This window comes from Chlorocebus sabaeus, chromosome 28 (genome assembly GCF_047675955.1).
Source record: "Chlorocebus sabaeus isolate Y175 chromosome 28, mChlSab1.0.hap1, whole genome shotgun sequence".
Lineage (NCBI taxonomy): Eukaryota > Metazoa > Chordata > Mammalia > Primates > Cercopithecidae > Chlorocebus > Chlorocebus sabaeus.
In genome coordinates this window covers 9,930,220-9,949,215 of record NC_132931.1, presented here as the reverse complement: position 1 = coordinate 9,949,215, position 18,996 = coordinate 9,930,220, and the positions used below count along the sequence as shown (strand labels likewise).

Sequence of the window (18,996 nt, the reverse complement as noted above, 5' to 3'; positions counted from 1 at the left end):
GAAACAAAGATCAGACCTGAAAGAGATTATCACGTAGGAGTCAATATGGCTGTGTTTAAGAACCTTTTTAACTAATTTTGATCGAACTAATTTTGGAATAGGGTTTTTGACTGCCAGCCATGGGAGTGCTGGAACATAGTATATCTGGATTTTTTCAAGGCATTTGATGAGGTGTCTTCCTGATACGGAGTTAGGTGAGCTGCAGAGGCATGTCATGTGCCCTGATTGTTTTAACAAGCCTAATTCTGAGGCGGGCGGATCACCTGAGCTCAGGAGTTCAAGACCAGCCTGGCCAGCATGGTGAAACCCTGTCTCTGCTAAAAATACAAAAATTAGCTAGGTGTGGTGGCGTGCACCTGTGGTCCCAGATACTTGGGAGGCTGAGGTGGGAGTATCTCTTGGACCCAGGAGGTGGAGGCTGCAGTGAGCTGAGATTGCACCACTGCATTCCAGCCTAGGCAACAGAGCGAGACTGACTCAAAAAAAAAAAAAAAAAAAAAAAAAAAAAAGCCTAATTGTTTGCTTAAAGTCCTGCACCTTGCTCCCCAGATTCATCTGTTCCGTTCCACTTGGTGCAGTAACACTTGCAGAGAACGATAGGTCTCGGGCTTTGACTGCCATCTCAATAGGAATTGAGTATGATTTGCTTTTCATAAGTCAGTTTAGTTTGGAGCTTTGAAATACCGTATTAGTTTTTGCTTGTCTTAAAGTACCCCAAACAAGTATTTGTTGATTCTCACAATTCTGTGGGTTTGCTGAGTAGCTGGTCTAGGCCAGCGGCGCTGCCCTGAGACTGGGTGAACTGCAGTGGCCTCACCCACAGTCTCTCACCTCCAGGTTAACCCAGGCTTCTTCACGGGGTGGTGGAAGATCCCAGCAGCGAGTCCCAACGCACAGGCACTTGCTTATCTCATACAGCCTTGCTTATCTCATACTTGCTTAGGCTCCATTAGTTAAAACCAAGTCACATGACCAAGTTCAGATTATGGAGGTAGAGAGATACCCAGTCTCTTGATGGGAGTAGCTGGATTCATATTGGAAAGGAAGTGGGTGGAAGGAATGACAGAGTCAGGAGGTGTTACTAGGACGCTTTTTGAAAATAATCTCTGCGGCCGGGCGCAGTGGCTCAAGCCTGTAATCCCAGCACTTTGGGAGGCCGAGATGGGCGGATCACGAGGTCAGGAGATCGAGACCATCCTGGCTAACACGGTGAAACCCCGTCTCTACTAAAAATACAAAAAACTAGCCGGGCGAGGTGGCGGGCGCCTGTAGTCCCAGCTACTCCGGAGGCTGAGGCAGGAGAATGGCGTAAACCCGGGAGGCAGAGCTTGCAGTGAGCTGAGATCCGGCCACTGCAGTCCAGCCCGGGCTACAGAGCAAGACTCCGTCTCCAAAAAAAAAAAAAAAAAAAAAAAAAAGAAAACAATCTCTGCTGGGTACGTCACATGTAGATTGATGTCATTCAGCGCACATTCAGAAGTGACTTTGAGTTAAGGTCCCACCGTGATTCATGGGTGATGCTGATTCACATGGCCGAGCCCAGATTCCAGGGGTGGAGTATAAGCGTTATATTAATGTGAAGAAGCAGAGAGAGGTGTGATGGGAAGAGTCTGAGTCTGGTAGCCGGGGTATTGAGAACTCACAGGAGCGTTCTTCTGCTTCCACAGTATACGCATTTGGAGCAGATGATCCTTTGCTGATATGGAGGCCATCCTGTGCATTGTAGGGTGTTCAGCAGCATCCCTGGCCTCTACCCAGTAGATACCTTAATAAAGCTGATTGTTAAAAATAGCTGCAATATGCCATAGTTTACAACAACTTTTACACATAAAAAAAAAGTTTTTGTTTTTCTCTTGAGACAGAGTCTTGCTCTGTCACCCAGGCTGGAGTGCAATGGTGCAGTCTCGGCTCACTGCAACCTCTGCCTCCTGGATTCAAGCGATTCTCCTACCTCAGCCTCTCGAGTAGCTGGGATTACAGGCGCCCACCACCATGCCCGGCTAATTTTTGTATTTTTCGTGGAGACGGGGCTTCATCATGTTGGCTAGGCTAGTCTCGAATTCCTGACCTCAGGTGATCCTCCCACCTCGGCCTCCCAAAGTGTTGTGATTACAGGCGTGTGCCACTGTGCCCGGCTGGTTAATTTTTTAATAGTTTAATTTTTTGTTGGGAAAGTCCTCTCTTCCCCCGACTTCCAAATCAGATCTATGATAAAACTAGTAATTAATTAGAAATAGTCGCTAATTTGTTTGATGAGTTCAGAAAGTAGCCCAGCGGAGGTTTGAAGCCTGATACACTAAATAGCAGACTGAGGGGTATTGATAAGTGGGAGTGCATTTAGGGGAAGATTGGGACAGGGAGGCAGGTGTGGCCTGGCTGTGGAAACAGTGAGTAAGGTTAGAGAAGATTCTAGGATATGAGAACCAACCTTGCCAGTTTCAAAAATGGATTCTGGCCCCCAAGAGAGAACAATCTTAAGGCCAGCGAATGGCAGTTGTAGGGAAATAAGCAGCCTTGATATGAAGAATTCAAGTACTTATTAACCTCTGAAGGTGGAATTCAACCAAGTTCTCACAGAAGTGTGCAACAGAGGGTCAGAGACCATCCTTCACCCAGCGGGGTTTATAAGAGGGAAGGGAGTGCAGAGTGGATTATCTGTATTTCAGAGTACGTTATCTTAGTGTGTTTCTTTTTTTTTTTTTTTTCTTTTTCTTTTTTTTTCTTTTTTTTTTTTTTTTTTTGAGACGGAGTCTTGCTCTGTCGCCCAGGCTGGAGTGCAGTGGCCGGATCTCAGCTCACTGCAAGCTCCGCCTCCCAGGTTCACGCCATTCTCCTGCCTCAGCCTCCCGAGTAGCTGGGACCACAGGCGCCTGCCACCTCGCCCGGCTAGTTTTTTGTATTTTTAGTAGAGACGGGGTTTCACCATGTTAGCCAGGATGGTCTCGATCTCCTGACCTCGTGATCCGCCCGTCTCGGCCTCCCAAAGTGCTGGGATTACAGGCTTGAGCCACCGCGCCCGGCCATCTTAGTGTGTTTCTTCTTTGACCTTTTCCTCCATATTGGTGGGATCGAATGCTTCATAATGACAGATACCCATGGCAGGACATGTAAATTTCCTGCTCTTTTTCATCTTTCCTTTATGATAGCTGTGCATAAACTTAAAAACAAGGCCTTTCGTTCACCTTTTTGGAGAGGATGTTAAGAAATATAACCTGCATTACACTACTAGGAGGACACAAGAGGAGGATTAAATGTAAGAGCCAGAGGTCTGCTCCATTACAGTGAGTTTTCTCTGTGTAAGTCCACGTATTATGAAACGTCAAGTATTTCGAATTTTGTATTTCAAACAAAAGAGTTGATGTTTGATTGCTGGTGTGTGTGAGAGTGCTGTATAAACTGTCATATAGTGCAGCAATTTTTCAATAGCTTTGTTGAGATATAGTTTACATACCGTGCGATTCACCCAAAGTGTGCAATTTAATGGTTTTCAGTATGTTCAGACTTGCATAACCATCACCACATTTTAGAACATGCCATCAACCCAAAAAGAAACCCCATATTGGCAGTCATTCCCCGTCACCTCCCCTCCCAACCCAGCCCTAAGTAACCACTAATCTGCTTTCTGTTTCTATGGATTTGCCTATTCTGGACATATTATGTAACTGGAATCATACAGTATGCAGTCTTTTGTGACTGGCTGCTTCCATTTAGCAAAATGTTTTCAAGATCATCAGTGAAGCATGTTATCAGTGCATCATTTGTGTGTCTAAATAATATTCCATTATATAGATCACACTACATTTTGTTCAGCCATTCCTCATTTGATGGACATTTGCATTGTTTCCACCTTTTGGCTCTTAGAACTAATGTTGCTGTGAACCTTACAAGATTTCTTCTTTTTTTTTTTTTTTTTTTTTTTTTGAGACAAGAGTCTTGCTCTGTCACCCAGGCTGGAGTGCAGTGGTGCCACCTTGGCTCACTACAGCCTCTGCCTTCTGGGTTCAAGTGATTCTCGTGTCTTGGCCTCCTGAGTAGCTGGGATTACAGGTGCGAGCCACCACGCCTGGCTGATTTTTGTATTTTTAGTAGAGATGGGTCTCACCATGTTGCCCAGGCTGGTCTCAAACTCCTGACCTCAAGTGATCTGCCAACTTCAGCCTCCTAAAGTGCTGGGATTACAGGCATGAGCCAACGCTCCCAGCCCCTGTACAAGATTTTGTATGGGCCAGGTGCGATGGCTCCCCCTGCACTTTGGGGGTCTGGGGGACAGGAGGATCACTTAAGCCCAGGAGTTTGAGACCTGCTGCAGCAGCATGGTGAGACCCCCATCTCTACAGAAACTAAAAAAATTAGCCGGCCGTGGTGGCACATGCCTGTAGTCCCAGCTACTCGATAAGCTAGGCGGAGGCAGAAGGACTGAGCCCGAGGCTGCAGTGAGCCGTGATCATACTACTGCACTCCAGCCTGGTTGACAGAGTGAGACCCTGTCTCAAAAAAAAAAGAATTTTGTATGGACGTATGTTTTTATTTCTCTTGTGTTTATCTGTGAGTGGAATTGCTGAGTCATAATGCTGCTAAGGAAGCATTTTGAGAAACCGCTACAATTCTTAACCTAGAGAAATAAATATGCATGGTTCCCATCTGAATCGACAAGGGGTAGGGCTGCTTGAGGAGATATTATAATAAAAACCCTCCCTCCTTGGTTAAGAACTATTTGTATAGTGGAAAGCATGCAGGATTTGGAGCCAGTGTATTTGAGTTCTGTTCTTCAGCTCTGAGCCTTAATTTTCTTTAAGTTAGGAATAATGATACTTAATCATAAATGATTGTCTCGAGGGCGAGGAGTTAATAGTTTTGTTGAAAAATCCATCTCTGATCACAGAAGTTTATTAGAAAAATATAGACTAGATGGATATTTTCTTAACATGATAGAGAAAAACACAATTAAACCAAGAGCTGACATTTAAGAATGAAACCACTGGAAATAGTTCCATTGAATTCAAAACAAAACAAAAAAAACAAAAAAATGCTCTTAAACATTATTGATATTGGCCTTGTCCAGGTAGTATATGACTCAAGTATAGGAAGTTCTAGCTGTGGGAAAGGATAGGTGATATTTGGAAACCATAGGTTATGTTTGTAGAGAATAAACTGGAAAAATACTAGAATTGATTGTTAGTGAAACAGGGCTGATCCATACAGTTGCCCCTTGCACAATGTGTGAGTTAGGGGCACAGTCAAATCCCATGTGTAAATTTTTTGTTTTTTTGTTTGTGTGTGTTTTGTTTTGTTTTCTGAGGTGGAGCCTCACTGTGTCGCCCAGGCTGGATGGAGTTGGCGTGATCTCGGCTCACTGCAACCTCCGCCTCCCAGGTTCAAGCAGTTAATCCTGTCTCAGCCTCCTGAGTAGCTGGCATTACAGATATATGCCACCACGCCTGGCTAATTTTTTGTATTTTAGTAGTGACAGGGTTTCACCGTGTTGCCCAGGCTGGTCTCGAACTCCTGAGCTCAGGCAATTCACCCGCCTTGGACTCCCAAAGTGCTGGGATTACAGGCATGAGTCACCGCGCTTGGCAGAAAATATTATTAAGAAAAGTGTAAGAGAAACTATATTTACTCTTCCCTAAGTGGAAGTCGGTCGTCGTAAAGGTCTTCATGTGCATGGTCTTCATGTTGAATAGGCTGAGCCAGGAGGACAGAGAGGATTGGGCTTGCTGTCTCAGGAGTGGCAGAGGTAGAGGAAAATTCACATATAAGTGGATTTGTGCAGTTCAAACCTGTGTTGTCCAAGGGTCAACAGTATAGTATATATTCTGTATACTGTTTTTAACCGTATAAAGATATCCTTTGTTCTTCGTTGTATCTTTATCATTTTTATACATTATTATTATTATTATTTCTGTATTTTTTTTTTGAGATGGAATCTTGCTCTGTTGCCCAGGCTAGAGTGCAGTGGCACAATCTTGGCTCACTGCAACCTCTGCCTCCTGAGTTCAGGTGACTCCTGTCTCAGCCTCCTGAGTAGCTGGGATTACAGGCGCACACCACCACGCTCAGCTAATTTTTGTATTTTTAGGAGAGACAAGGTTTCACCATCTTGGCCAGTCTGGTCTCAAACTCCTGACCTCAGGTGATCCGCCCACCTCAGCCTCCCAAAGTGCTGGGATTACAGGTGTGAGCCACCACACCTAGCCTATTACCATTATTTTTATACAACTAAGTTAAAACACACAGAAAGCAAAGAAGTGTGGTTTGAGTTTGTTGTATACATCCATAAACTGTTTATATAAAATTACCGGCATTGGGCTTTTCTGAAAACTTGGCTTTCAAGGTTGTCTTTAAGCTCCAATTGTAGGTATGAATAATGGTAACTAGTGGAGAGGGTTTGTTGGAATAGGTACTACTCATCATCGGTACAAAGTCCAACCTAATCAACCTTGACTGTTTCCCAGCCAGTCTTGCGTTCAGACCCTTCTAGAAATGCAGTGTGAATATACAGATGATTTTTAGTGCCATCTAGATTTCTATCCTGTGCACATGACCAGTGGATACGTGCCTGTTACCCACACTGTCACCTTCACAAGGAAGCCTTGGCAGTGTGACCGGAGAAAAATTCACAGAATGAATGAGGTTGAGCATTTTTCCTGTTTTCCTTTTCTCTGTTCCTTTTGCCCATTTTTGTGTTACTGGTTGATCTTAGAAATTCTTTGGAGGTATTTGTGTGTTAGAGAAATTAGCCCGTTCTCCGTGGTATTGCAGTAGTTACATCATCAGAGACTCTTAGCATAGAAAAAGAGCACAAGATTTGAAGCCCGAGGGCTGGAGTTTTTTCTACTCTGTGGAGTGTTAATGACGTGACTCTGGGGAAAAGTCATGTTATTTCTCTGAGTCCCACCTGTAAAGTGAGTGTAATACCTGCCTTGTAGAGTGGGACTTGGCACTGTCAGCCAAACCCAGGCTCTCACCCAGCTCTCCTCTCGTCTGTGAGACTTTGGCTTGGCCTTGGGTAGAAGTTTCACGACTCTGAGGCTGTTGCTCTTTCTCGAATGAATGTTTCCCTTCTGCACAGTTTGTAGCCAGGGTGATTGCTGCTGAAAAAAACCAACTAAAGTTGTTACTTCCTAATTAAAAATTTCTCCAAGTATTCCATGCAGTTTGCTACGTTAAGAATACCTCTGACTGATACTCCAGTGTGAATAAGTTGTATTTTGTCCATGTAGACTGAGTACCTTGAGTACATCCCTCTAACGTTTTGTGTCTTCACGTTGTGGTACAATGTGATGTATATACTAGATGGTCCATGGATGCTTGATGAATTAATTATTTGATAAGTAGTGGCCATTAAGCATATTTTCCCTAGTCACCGGACCTATAGAACATGTCGTATCAAGTTTTCTGGAATGAATGTGTGTTGAAAGTCCCCAAAACTGCTTCCAGGCTTGGTGATTTGCTGGGACTCAGCAAATACTTGTACTCATGGTTGTGGTTTTTTTACTGTGAAATATATAAAGCTCAGTCAGCAAAGGAGGTTGGGCACAGTGGCTCATGCCAGTAATCCCAGCACTTTGGGAGGCTGAGGCGGGCAGATCACTTGAGCTCAGGAGTTCAAGACCAGCCTGGCCAAACATGGTGAAACCCCGTCTCTACTAAAAGTAGAAAGTTTAGCTGGGCGTGGTGGTAGGCACCCGTAGACCCAGTTACTCAGGAGGCTGAGGCAGGAGAATCACTTGAACTTGGGGGGCAGAGGCCGCAGTGAGCCGAGATCGCACCACTGCACTCCAGCATGGGTGGCAGAACGAGACTCCATCTCAAAAACAAAATTAGCAAAGGGAAGAGGTTCATGAGACGAAAATCAGAGGAAGCCAGGCACAAACTTTCAAGAGTCCTCTCTTAGGGAAATCACACGGGATATGCGTCATTATTCCAAGCTGTGACAATATGTGAGAAATGCTGCCTACCGAGGGTCTTGTTAGAGACCAGCTGGGGGCTGGTCACCTAAGTACCCTCTGTCTACCTAGCACATGTCCAAATCCAGATTCCCAGAAGGAAAACAGGTTTAACATAAACCAGATTGTTTGTACCAACAGTTTGGCGACAGTGAGCTATCTTTATCAGGGAATGGTGGGAACCCTCCCCAAATCCGAGTTCTCAGATGCCAGCCAGAGACCAGCCTTGTAAGCAGGCCTTTCGAAAGACAGCAGACTCAAGCCTGTTATGTTAGCTCTTCTGCACAGAATAGAGTTCACGTTTGAGGCGTGTTATTCAGATACGTAAGGTTATTTTCACAAGTGTTCAGTCGATTATTTAGTAAATATAGGTTGTCTTTCGAATACACGATGAGTTGTGATGAAGGAGAACTGTGTCCCATCCATGTGCAGTGGTTTATTCCACTGTCTGCATGGTGTATCCTTAACATGGACATCAGCGCACATCCTGCACTTGGTCGTCTCATTCTTTCTGTTTCTATTTAGCACTCACTACATTTCTCTTTTTCATGGCTCCTTGGCCCTTTCAGGTGACAATATTCTCAAATTCTAGGAGGACAGAAAATGTAAGATGGAACCAAGTCTCATACCTAGCACCTGCTAGGTTAAAAAAAAAAAAAAAAAAAGGCTGGGCATGGTGTCTTACGCCTGTAATCCCAGCACTTAGGAGGCCGAGGCGAGTGGATCACCTGAGGTCAGGAGTTCGAGACCAGCCTGGCCAACGTGGTGAAACCCTGTCTCTACTAAAACTACAAAAATTTAGCTGGGCGTGATGGTGGGTGCCTGTAATCCAAGCAGCTGTACTTGGGAGACTGAAGCACGAGAATCACTTGAACCCGGGAGTAGAGGATGCAATGAGCCAAGATCGAGCCATCACGCTCCAGCCTGGGTGACAGAGTGAAACTCTGTCTTGGGGGGAAAACAACAGACTTTCTTAGAGCAGTTTTGGGTTCACAGCAAAATTGAGTGGAGTTCCCATATACCCCCTGCCCCCACACAAGCGCAGCCTTTCTCCCTCAGCAGCCCCCACCAGAGGGGTATGCTTAAACTAATTAATGAATGTATCATCATTATCGCCTGAGGTCCACAGTTTACAGTAAAGCTCACTCTTGGTGTTCTACATTCTGTGGATTTGGACAAGTATGTAGAGGCGTGTAGCCACCATCTGAGTATCACACAGTGTAGTTTCATTGCCCTGAAAGTCCTGTGTGCTCTGCCTGTTCATCTCTCCTGGCTTAGTTTTTGGATGTGAACTTCAGTTCTTTGTAGAGATTTTCAGTTTTATTAAATCAATGTGTTGGGTGAGGTGGTGCATGCCTGTAGTTCCAGTTTGAGGTAGGAGGATTGATTGCTTGAGCCCCCAGGAGTTATTTAAGAAGATTAAAAATGCAGAATTGCATTCATAACTTTTTGGGGGCGGAGGACAGATCGCTCTGTTGCCCAGGCTGGAGTGAAGTGACTCCATCTTGGCTCACTGTAACCTCCGCCTCTCAGGTTCAAGTGATTCCCCTGCCTCAGCCTCCCAAGTAGCTGGGATTACAGGCATGCACCTCACACCTGGTTCATTTTTGTATTTTTAGTAGAGACGGGGTTTCGCCATGTTGGCCAGGCTGGTCTCAAGCTACTGACCTCAAGTGATCCACCCACCTCGGCCTCCCAAAGTGCTGGGATTACAGAGGTGAGCGGCTGTGCCTGGTCCCTACCATTACAATGTAAGGTTCTTGTTAGATAAGGAAATTGTGAATGACCTGGTGCTCCATGACTTAAGGTCAGAAAGTCATCTAAGCAGCTTTCCAAGAATTTCAAGAGTTGCTAATCTTAGGTAGAAAAGGTGTCTCTCGTCATCAGCTCTTAGGGGAAAATAGTTGACACTAATTAATATCTGATTCCTTAGCAGCTGGGATTTGGGGAGTTCTACTTTTTAAACTGTTGGTAAGAATAACATAGATTTTTCTAACCATTTTACCTACAGCTATCTTTAACATCTTTTAAGTCACCAAAAGAAATTTGAACTTGAGCTTGTAGTAGTAGAGAAGGCAGAAATTTTAATTTTGTTTTTAAGCAGAACATACAACTCTGGGGAATAAAAACTGAAACCTACATTTCCCAACAGCCATGACAGTAAATTTTGGGGACCATGTTTACAAGTGTCCCATTCGTAGAAACAATTTATTAACCAGGTCGTGGTGGGAGGCTGAGGTGGGAGGATCACCTGAGCCCAAGAAGTTGAGGCTACAATGAGCTGTTATCACACCATTTCTCTCCAGCCTCGGCAACAGAGTGAGACCCTATGTCTTTCTTTTTCAATTTTTTTTATTTTTTATTTTATTTTATTTTTTTTTTTTTTGAGACGGAGTCTCGCTCTGTCGCGGCCCAGGCTGGAGTGCAGTGGCCGGATCTCAGCTCACTGCAAGCTCCGCCTCCCAGGTTCACGCCATTCTCCGGCCTCAGCCTCCCGAGTAGCTGGGACTACAGGCGCCCACCACCTCGCCCGGCTAGTTTTTTGCATTTTTTAGTAGAGACGGGGTTTCACCGTGTTAGCCAGGATGGTCTCGATCTCCTGACCTCGTGATCCACCCGTCTCGGCCTCCCAAAGTGCTGGGATTACAGGCTTGAGCCACCGCGCCCGGCCAATTTTTTTTATTTTTTTATTTTTTAAAGAAGAAGGTGGTTAGGCAGGATGGCTCACGTTTGTAATCCCAGAACTTTGGGAGGCCAAGGCTGGAGGATCACTTGTGCTCAGGAGTTCGAGACCAGCCTGGACAACATACGGTGACCCTGGCCCCTGCAAAAAAAAATAAAAAATTCGCTGGCGTGGTGGTAGATGCCTGTAGTCCCAGCTTCTCTGGAGGCTGAGGGACAGGAGTTTGTGGCATGGGTGCAGTGAGCCGTGATTGCACCACTGTACTCCAGCCAGGGCAACAGAGTGAGACCCTGTCTCTGTTTAAACAACAACAACAAATTTAATGACTGTTTTGAAAAATGTTACCTCCCTTCCCAAATGATATGGATCCTGTATCGTCCTACATTGAATAGTCATTCTGTCATTCTGTATTGATTAAATCTTTTTAGACACTATTAAAATAACTTCTGTTATTTTAAGAGGTTATCTTTTGACCTTTAAAACTAGTATGGTGGGGATCTCCTAAAGGATAAAGGATTTTAAAAAATTCTGGTTTAAGGTGTTCAGAACAGCCATTCTTTAGACTTTTTAGAGCTGAAGGGTTTCCCCTCTAACTTAGTTTTTCACTGGCAGAGAACATCTGGGCGTGTTCCAAATGTGGTCGAGCTACTGCATCCAAAGGTGATACTGGCATTTCGTAATCTCCTTGTTCCAGTTTGTCTGGGGACAGCTAGACAGACTTTACATAAGTACAGATTGCCCCTCTGGGCTCTGCAGGGAGACTTCATTTGCAGCAGGAGGAGCCCCCCCAGGACTGGTGAGGTAATTTGAGCTTTAAATAGCTCCTGGCCCTTGAAATAAGGACAGCATGATTTAGGGGAAAGGCCAGAACTTGATCTCTGTGGCCTTCGGCACGCTGGCCTCCCCTTGCACTGGAGGCATTCGTGAGGCCTGCACTGTGGGACGGTTTGTCTTCGGCATCCACACACTCAGGAAAGTATGCCAGAGACCGGTGGCAGCAGCACCCGAGGGCTCAGCTCCTTCCAAAGCCAAGTCTGGGCAGTTTTTTTTTCAGGCTATATGGAACTAGGGTTTATGGAAAGGAAGGGATGTGAGGCAGCTAAGGCAGTTTCCGCTTAAAATAGAGAAGAGGATGAAACGGAGAAGAGACACTCGATAACAGGAAGATGAGCTGGGAGATCGTTAAGAAATGTAGACATCCCCTGTAGTGAGAACCAGAAGGAAAATTATTCAGGGTATTCTTAAAAGTAGTTCCTCACATTTCTGTAGCATTTTACTTTTTCAGGAAGACTTTGCTGGGCACGATGGCTGTCACCCGTAATCCCAGCACTCTGAGCGGCCAAGGTGGGAGGATCACTTGAACTAAGGGTTTCGAGACCAGCCTGGGCAACATAGTGAGACCTTGTCTCTACTAAAAATTTTAAAATGGCTGGATGCAGTGGCTCACACCTGTAATCCTAACACTTTGGGGGGCTAAGGTGGGTGGATCACTTGAGGCCAGGAGTTTAAGAGCAACCTGGCCAACAAGCAGGACCTTGTCTCTACAGAAAAACACAAAAATTAGCTAGGCATGGTGGCACACGCCTGTAATCCCAGCTACTCGGGAGGCTGAGGCAGGAGAATCACTTGAACTCTGGGGGAGGTTGCAGTGAGCCGAGCCGAGATGGTGCCATTGCACTCCAGCCTGGGTGACAGAGTGAGACCAGATCTTTTTGAAACCCTGTCTCCAAAAAAAAAAAAAAAAAAAAAATTCAGCCATACATGGTGGCTCACACCTGTAGTCCCAGCTACTCTGGAGATTGAGGTGGGAGGGTTGCTTGAGCCCAGTAGTCTGAGGCTGCAGTGAGCTGTGATCATGCCTCTGCACTTCAGCCTGGGAAACAGAGTAAGACAATGTCTCGAAAAGAAAAAGAAAAAAGAAAGACTTTCTTATTTGTCTGATATACCTGTGTATTACCTTATGAAAGAGGACAGAAATCCCCATTTTGCAGATAAGAAAACCAAAGCCCAGAGAAATGAAGCGGCTTGTCCCCATGATTGCTTAGCAAATGATGAAAGTGGGAAAAGCCCAATCTTCCAGTTATTTGTGGACACATCAGAATTCAGCATGACTGACAGCGGTCTGCTAGATGACAGAGAGTCAGTGCAGAATGAGACACGAGGTGCCTATGTTTATTCATGCAGGAGCGTTTGCAGAAGGCCAGGGCACAGGAGGTGGTGGAGCAAAGCATCTCTTTCCTGGTTCCTTCTGCTCTGAACTCAAGTAGTGCCAACCCCCTATTCTTCCCCTCTTTTGAGTCTGGTTCACCGAGGGCACGGCTGGTAGGAGTAACGTTGTTCTCCAGCATTAAACAGAGCATCAGTAATGTCTAGGAAAAGGTTGACTTTAAAACAATATTGGAGAATATTGGAGCATACAGCACTGGCTGCTGAGTTCATTCAGAAGATGAACCGCCTGCCATAAACTAATAAGATGATTTGGTTTATGTTTTGATTTAAATTATCTCTGAGTAGATGCTGCTTGAAGTAGTGACTGTAACCGGTTTTGCCAAGCATACCCCCCATTTATAATTTGAACAAAAAGTTTTTTGAGATGGAGCCTTGTTATGTTGGCCAGGCTGGTCTTGAACTCCTGGCCTCAAGCAGTCCTCCCCACCTGGTGCCTCAAAGCACTGGGATTACAGGAATGTGCCAATACACTGAACATAATGATTCAAACAGAAAAAAAGTCTGGTAGTTCAGTTCCTCCATGCCCCAGGAGTTTAGTACAGGGGTGTCCAGTCTTTTGGTTTCCCTGGGCCACATTCCCTTGGGCTACACATAAAATACACTAACACTAATGAGAGTTGATGAGCTTAAAAAAAAAAATTGCGAAAAGAAAATCACAATGTTTTAAGAAAGTTTACAAATTCGTCTTGGGCTGCACTCAAAGCCATCCTGGGCTGCATACAGCCCGTGGGCCGCAGGTTGGATAAGCTTGGTTTAGTAGATCTTTTTGGATTCTAGCTCCCTACCTGTCATCTCTGTATGTCATATAATGTTATGCAGATGCTGTGGTTGATCTACACAGGGGACAGGGAGTAACCACTTTTCTTCTGTCCTCTCTTTGCCCCATCCCCAGCCAGTTGGCATATGCTGGTAGTCCCAGCTCCTGGGTAGGCAGAGGTGGGAGAATCATCTGAGCCTGGGGAGGTTGAGGCTGCAGTAAGCTGTGATCCCGTCGCTGCACTCCAGGCTGGGTGATAGAATGAGACCCTGTCTCAAATACAATAATAATAGTAATAATGTATTTCATATGATTGACAAATAATGCAATAGTGTATGACTCTGATACTATAGAAACCAGGTAAATTTAGTATTATTGGCTGAATTTTTTTATTATAAGCAGTTATTTGTAGTCATGAAAATATACAACATTGGTTGGAGATGCCACTTTAGTTTTCTGAAGGTGATTAATTTGGGGGGTGATGAGGGCAGGAGCCTTGAGAAATGGTCATCTTGGGAGAAGCATTGATTCCTGTTGCCCAGCTCAGCTCAGAGGCGCTGCGCTTGCCTCTTTCTTTTATATTGCTCGTTGTAAAGTTGTATTCAGTCAGACACTCCCACTGCCACAAATACATGTTCCCTGGGTTGCTAAAGTATCACAGCGATCAGACTCAATCCCAGGCCCCTTATTTGGATTCACTGAGGTTTAGAATTCACGTGCGTATGATCAGAAAGGCCTCCATGTTTCTCAGAAGTCAGCTTGAAGTTGACTCAGTATTTTCTCATCCAGAAGGGATGGGACTGAAGTTTACTAGACAGGGCAGGATTAGGAGGAATTTGACAGTCTGTTTTCCTAAAAAACCGCGGAGTTAGACCATCTGTACTCACAGTCTCTCATCTAAGGCCTAGACTTGACAATGTTTTGTGGAACACACATGATAAGCCTGCTTCCTTTTCTGGGGAGGAAGCCGGGGTTCAGACACCATTGATCCAGCCGCACTTTTCCCTGCCTTGTGTGTGCTCCACCTCCAGTCCCCTTCCCCCAGCCCACGCAACGTAATTTCCTTCTGTTCATCATGTTACTCAACGGAGCTCTGTTCTAGTGTCTCAAAGATACAGTTAACCTAGTGGACACCTTCTGTACCATAACAACTCTGTTCTTTCCTCCTGACAGGTGACAGAGCTGAATGAGCCACTGTCGAATGAGGAACGAAACCTTCTCTCTGTGGCCTACAAGAACGTTGTGGGGGCACGCCGCTCTTCCTGGAGGGTCATCAGTAGCATTGAGCAGAAGACATCTGCGGACGGCAATGAGAAGAAGATAGAGATGGTCCGTGCGTACCGGGAGAAGATAGAGAAGGAGTTGGAGGCAGTGTGCCAGGATGTGCTGAGCCTGCTGGATAACTACCTGATCAAGAATTGCAGCGAGACCCAGTACGAGAGCAAAGTGTTCTACCTGAAGATGAAAGGGGACTACTACCGCTACCTGGCCGAAGTGGCCACTGGAGAGAAAAGGGCGACGGTGGTGGAGTCCTCTGAGAAGGCCTACAGCGAAGCCCACGAGATCAGCAAAGAGCACATGCAACCCACCCACCCCATCCGATTAGGCCTGGCTCTTAACTACTCCGTCTTCTACTACGAGATCCAGAACGCCCCGGAGCAAGCGTGCCACTTGGCCAAGACCGCGTTCGACGACGCCATCGCCGAGCTCGACACCCTCAACGAGGACTCCTACAAGGACTCCACGCTCATCATGCAGCTCCTCCGCGATAACCTCACGCTCTGGACGAGCGACCAGCAGGACGACGACGGCGGCGAAGGCAACAATTAAGGCCCCAGGGGGACTGGCAGCGCACGCGGATGCTACTACTGCAGTCTTTATTTTTTTCCCATGAGTTGGGGGTCGGGTGGGGGAGGGAAAGGGAGGGATGACCTTCCCAGGGAGAAACCCACGACCTGTCCTGTCTTTGATCGCCTCTTTGACATTTTTGCCAAAATACCACTAGTGGAAAGTCAGGCTAGCTGTGCTGGTATTGGAATAGCAGCCTCACACTGGCGTCTGGACTGTTCTGTAGATTCATGCAAGTGGAGCTGTCTGTCTCTAATTTAACTTATTGCTAGGTAATAGGGTTTTCAGATGAAAAGAAAACTTAAAGAGGAATGGCCCTCATTCAGTAAGTTCTGTGGTTCCAGTAAGGATTTTTATGTACATACGCTCTCGTGTCTCGTTTTGGGTACTTTCTATCTCATCTGTCTTGGCTCTGCATGTTTTCCAGGGTGTAGCCTACAGACATGGAACAGTGTAAATCCCAGACTGACAGACTTAGAACCTGAGGTCTCATTCGTCCTTACGGTTTAGGCCTTGCCAGTTTTCCGAAGTCTCTGATTAGTTGACAGTATTAACACTAAATTGCAGTTTACAGTATTTCTACATTACAGCCATATGTAACACCAAGCCATCGATTGTGTACTTTTCCTTTGCTAGTTGTCTGAGCTTTAACATCCTTATTCGGCCTTATCCAGGTTGGTTTTGCTGTTGATTGGTCTCCTAGGCTAGATGAGGAGAATGAAAGTGACTTCAGGTTTTGGTTCATAGGTGCTCGGCAGGTGGCTGTGGGATTTTTTTTTTTCGGTCCTCCTTTCCTCTTAACGTAAATCCACCACCAAAATTATTAATCCTCTTGAGAGAAACGTGAAACGCCACAAAAATAGAGAAAATTCAGGTCTGTATGTCATGGATCGTGTTGGTATTTTCAGAGAACATCCCGCTTCCGAAGCTGCTGCAGCTCCCTCCTCAGGGATCACACTGCCGTCGCCCACTCTGCACTGGGGCGTTTCCCACTGCGCCTCGTGCCGGCGGATGCAGCTGGGTGGAGAAGCTATGGGGTTGGAGAGGCGTTTGGAGAAGGTCTGTGGTGCAGTGTGTGAAAATTCAGGTGCTAGAAGCCTACTGGTAGAAAAACCCAAAAGGAAGAGCTCTATATCCTTAACCATTCTGTCCAATTTCGGGAGCCTTGTCAGTGTTTCGGTTTTTCCTCCCCGAAGACACTCCTTCCCCAAGTAATTGTTGTAGGAAGATAAAAAACTGTTACCCGATGACAAACACTGAACTATTTGACCAGAACTTTTTCCTCTCGAGATAGTTTTTCTTTTTAATGAAAAAAGCATAGAAATTGGAGATTGGCTTGTCTTGCGCAGCCAGTGCACATTTAGAATTGACGGAAACAACATTGCTATTTCCACCCATTTGTTTTCAGCAGCCTTAAGGCCCTCATTCTCATTTTGGGTGAATCTGTCTATCTGTGGACGTGGCCCGCATGTGCATTCTTTTTTTTTTTTTTTTTTTAAAGTAAAGTCAGTGACAAGAGGAACTCCCGAGATGTGTGATGACACCACACTTGTTTTCTTTGTTTATTTTATTTAGGCAAGAAAAAGTGTGAGTAATTGAGGAAAAACTGACAGTTGCTTTTGCTAATACCAAAATTGAGCTTACAATTAGGAGCTGAGTATGTGTAACAGGATACAGGTGACAGTGAAGATAGAAGAACCATGATGACCACAGACTCAATGTGCTCTGTAACATTGCACAGTTTACCCAGCATGACTTTCCTTAGAAGGCCCCCTCCTCACGCTAGAGCAAAAGTCCCAGTTAACTGAAGCCTACCAGAAGAAGTAGTAGAAGAAGCTTTGCTGCTTTTGTGCCTCTTACAGGCGCCTAAAGTCATTGCCCTGGGAGGAAAACAGAGTGGGGCGGGGTTGGTGGGGCTTTCCCTAATTTATCTTCATGTCCAGTGAGCAGTGTTGCGTTTTTCCTTGTAGCATTTGGAAATGATTTACTGGAATTACAAAACCTATTTTTCCTTTAAATTTCAGCTTTGGCTCTGGCTGCTTTTTAGAATAATGCAAGATAAAAATCACACCTGAGGGCTAAAAACGGAGAGGGAATGGGAGACTTGATATTTAAGCAGCTTTGAATGGTTTTTCTTTTCTTTATTTTTAAAGAAATGCACTTGCCTATGATACTGTCTCTCCAGTGAAATGATTACTCCTCCATTACTCTATTGATACAATATTGTGCATGCTAGTGTTGTATTTCTATACAGTAGCTTGAAATTGATTAACTTATACTGTAGGTGTTATGTATTCCTATGACAAAAAAATTAAGTCTTCAAATTTTTTAAAGGTTTTTTTTTTCTTTTTTTTTTTTAATTTAATTTTTCCTTTTGGGGGTTAAAGTTTGCTCTACCAAATAGTGATTGTAACAAATTGATCTGTTTTGGATGTTGCTATAGTGACATGCAGTTATATATTTTGTTTTTAAAAAGGGGGGGAGCAAAAGAAACACCAGTGTTAGCTTAATCTTAATGTCTGGTGTTTGTCATGGTGAAATTATAACTATTACAGTGTCGGAGAACAACGAATATGTTCTCTGAATGAGCCTTTGTGCTTTTTGTCATGTTATGCGGTGAACTATTTTTAAGGTCTAATCAGTGATTATTTTTCCAGCTCCGTGTTTCTCTAGGGAATTATTTCACACACGGACCATCTTTAGCAGTTTCCTCAGTGATGGAATATCATGAATGTGAGTCATTATGTAGCTGTCGTACATTGAGCAAATAAACTTACAGATCTGACGCCAGTGTTCTTAGCTTCATTGTGTCAGTTTGGCTATCCTTTGCTTTTGAAGGTTGGATCCGATGTTGGTGTTCTCTTCCCTCCCCAGCCCAACGAATGAAGTTGGGTTGGCGGGAAAAAGGGGAAAGACAGTATATACTGGAAAGCGCCTCCAACCAGGAATCAGATTTGGGTTTGGGGACTTAAAAAACCATGGCACCAGGCCGGGCTCAGTGGCAGGAGAATCGCTTGAGCCCAAGAAGTGGAAGTTGCAGTGAGCCAAGATTGCAGCACTGCCTTCGAGCCTAGCGACAGAGTGAGACTCCGTCTCAAAAAAAAAAAAAAAATTGCACCTTTTAGGGTGGGAGCAGTGGCTCACACCTGTAATCCAGCACTTTGGGAGGCCGAGGGGGGAGGATCACATGAGGCCAGGAGTTTGAGACCAGCCTGGACAACATATTGATACCCTATCTCTGTTAAAAAAAAAACAAAACCAATCCATTGCACCTTTTGGGCCTCCATTTTTCTCACATTAAATGAGCCTGTTCAACTGGATCTCTGAGGGCCTTTCTGGGGTACCACTGGGGAAAAATACAGACCTGAGTTTGATGGCACCCCCCAACCCTGCCTTTTTTTTAAACAACAAAACAAAACAAAAAACAGGGTCTGGCCATATTGCCTAGGTTGGGCTCGAACTCTTGGGCTCAGGTGATCCTCCCAGAATTATGGCCCCTTTTGATTCCTAGGCAAATTATTCAGACTTCT

General features: G+C 45.1%; 1 protein-coding gene across 1 annotated transcript in view; it reads left to right on the top strand.

Moving 5' to 3' along the window:
* YWHAG (tyrosine 3-monooxygenase/tryptophan 5-monooxygenase activation protein gamma) overlaps positions 1 to 18,251 on the top strand; it is a 31,875-nt gene extending 13,624 nt beyond the window's left edge. The window contains exon 2 of the mRNA XM_008018404.3: positions 14,792 to 18,251. Within this exon, the coding sequence (XP_008016595.1) occupies positions 14,792 to 15,448 (657 nt within the window). The 3' untranslated portion in view covers positions 15,449 to 18,251. The remainder of the gene's footprint in view (positions 1 to 14,791) is intronic.
* The last annotated feature ends 745 nt before the right edge of the window (positions 18,252 to 18,996 follow it).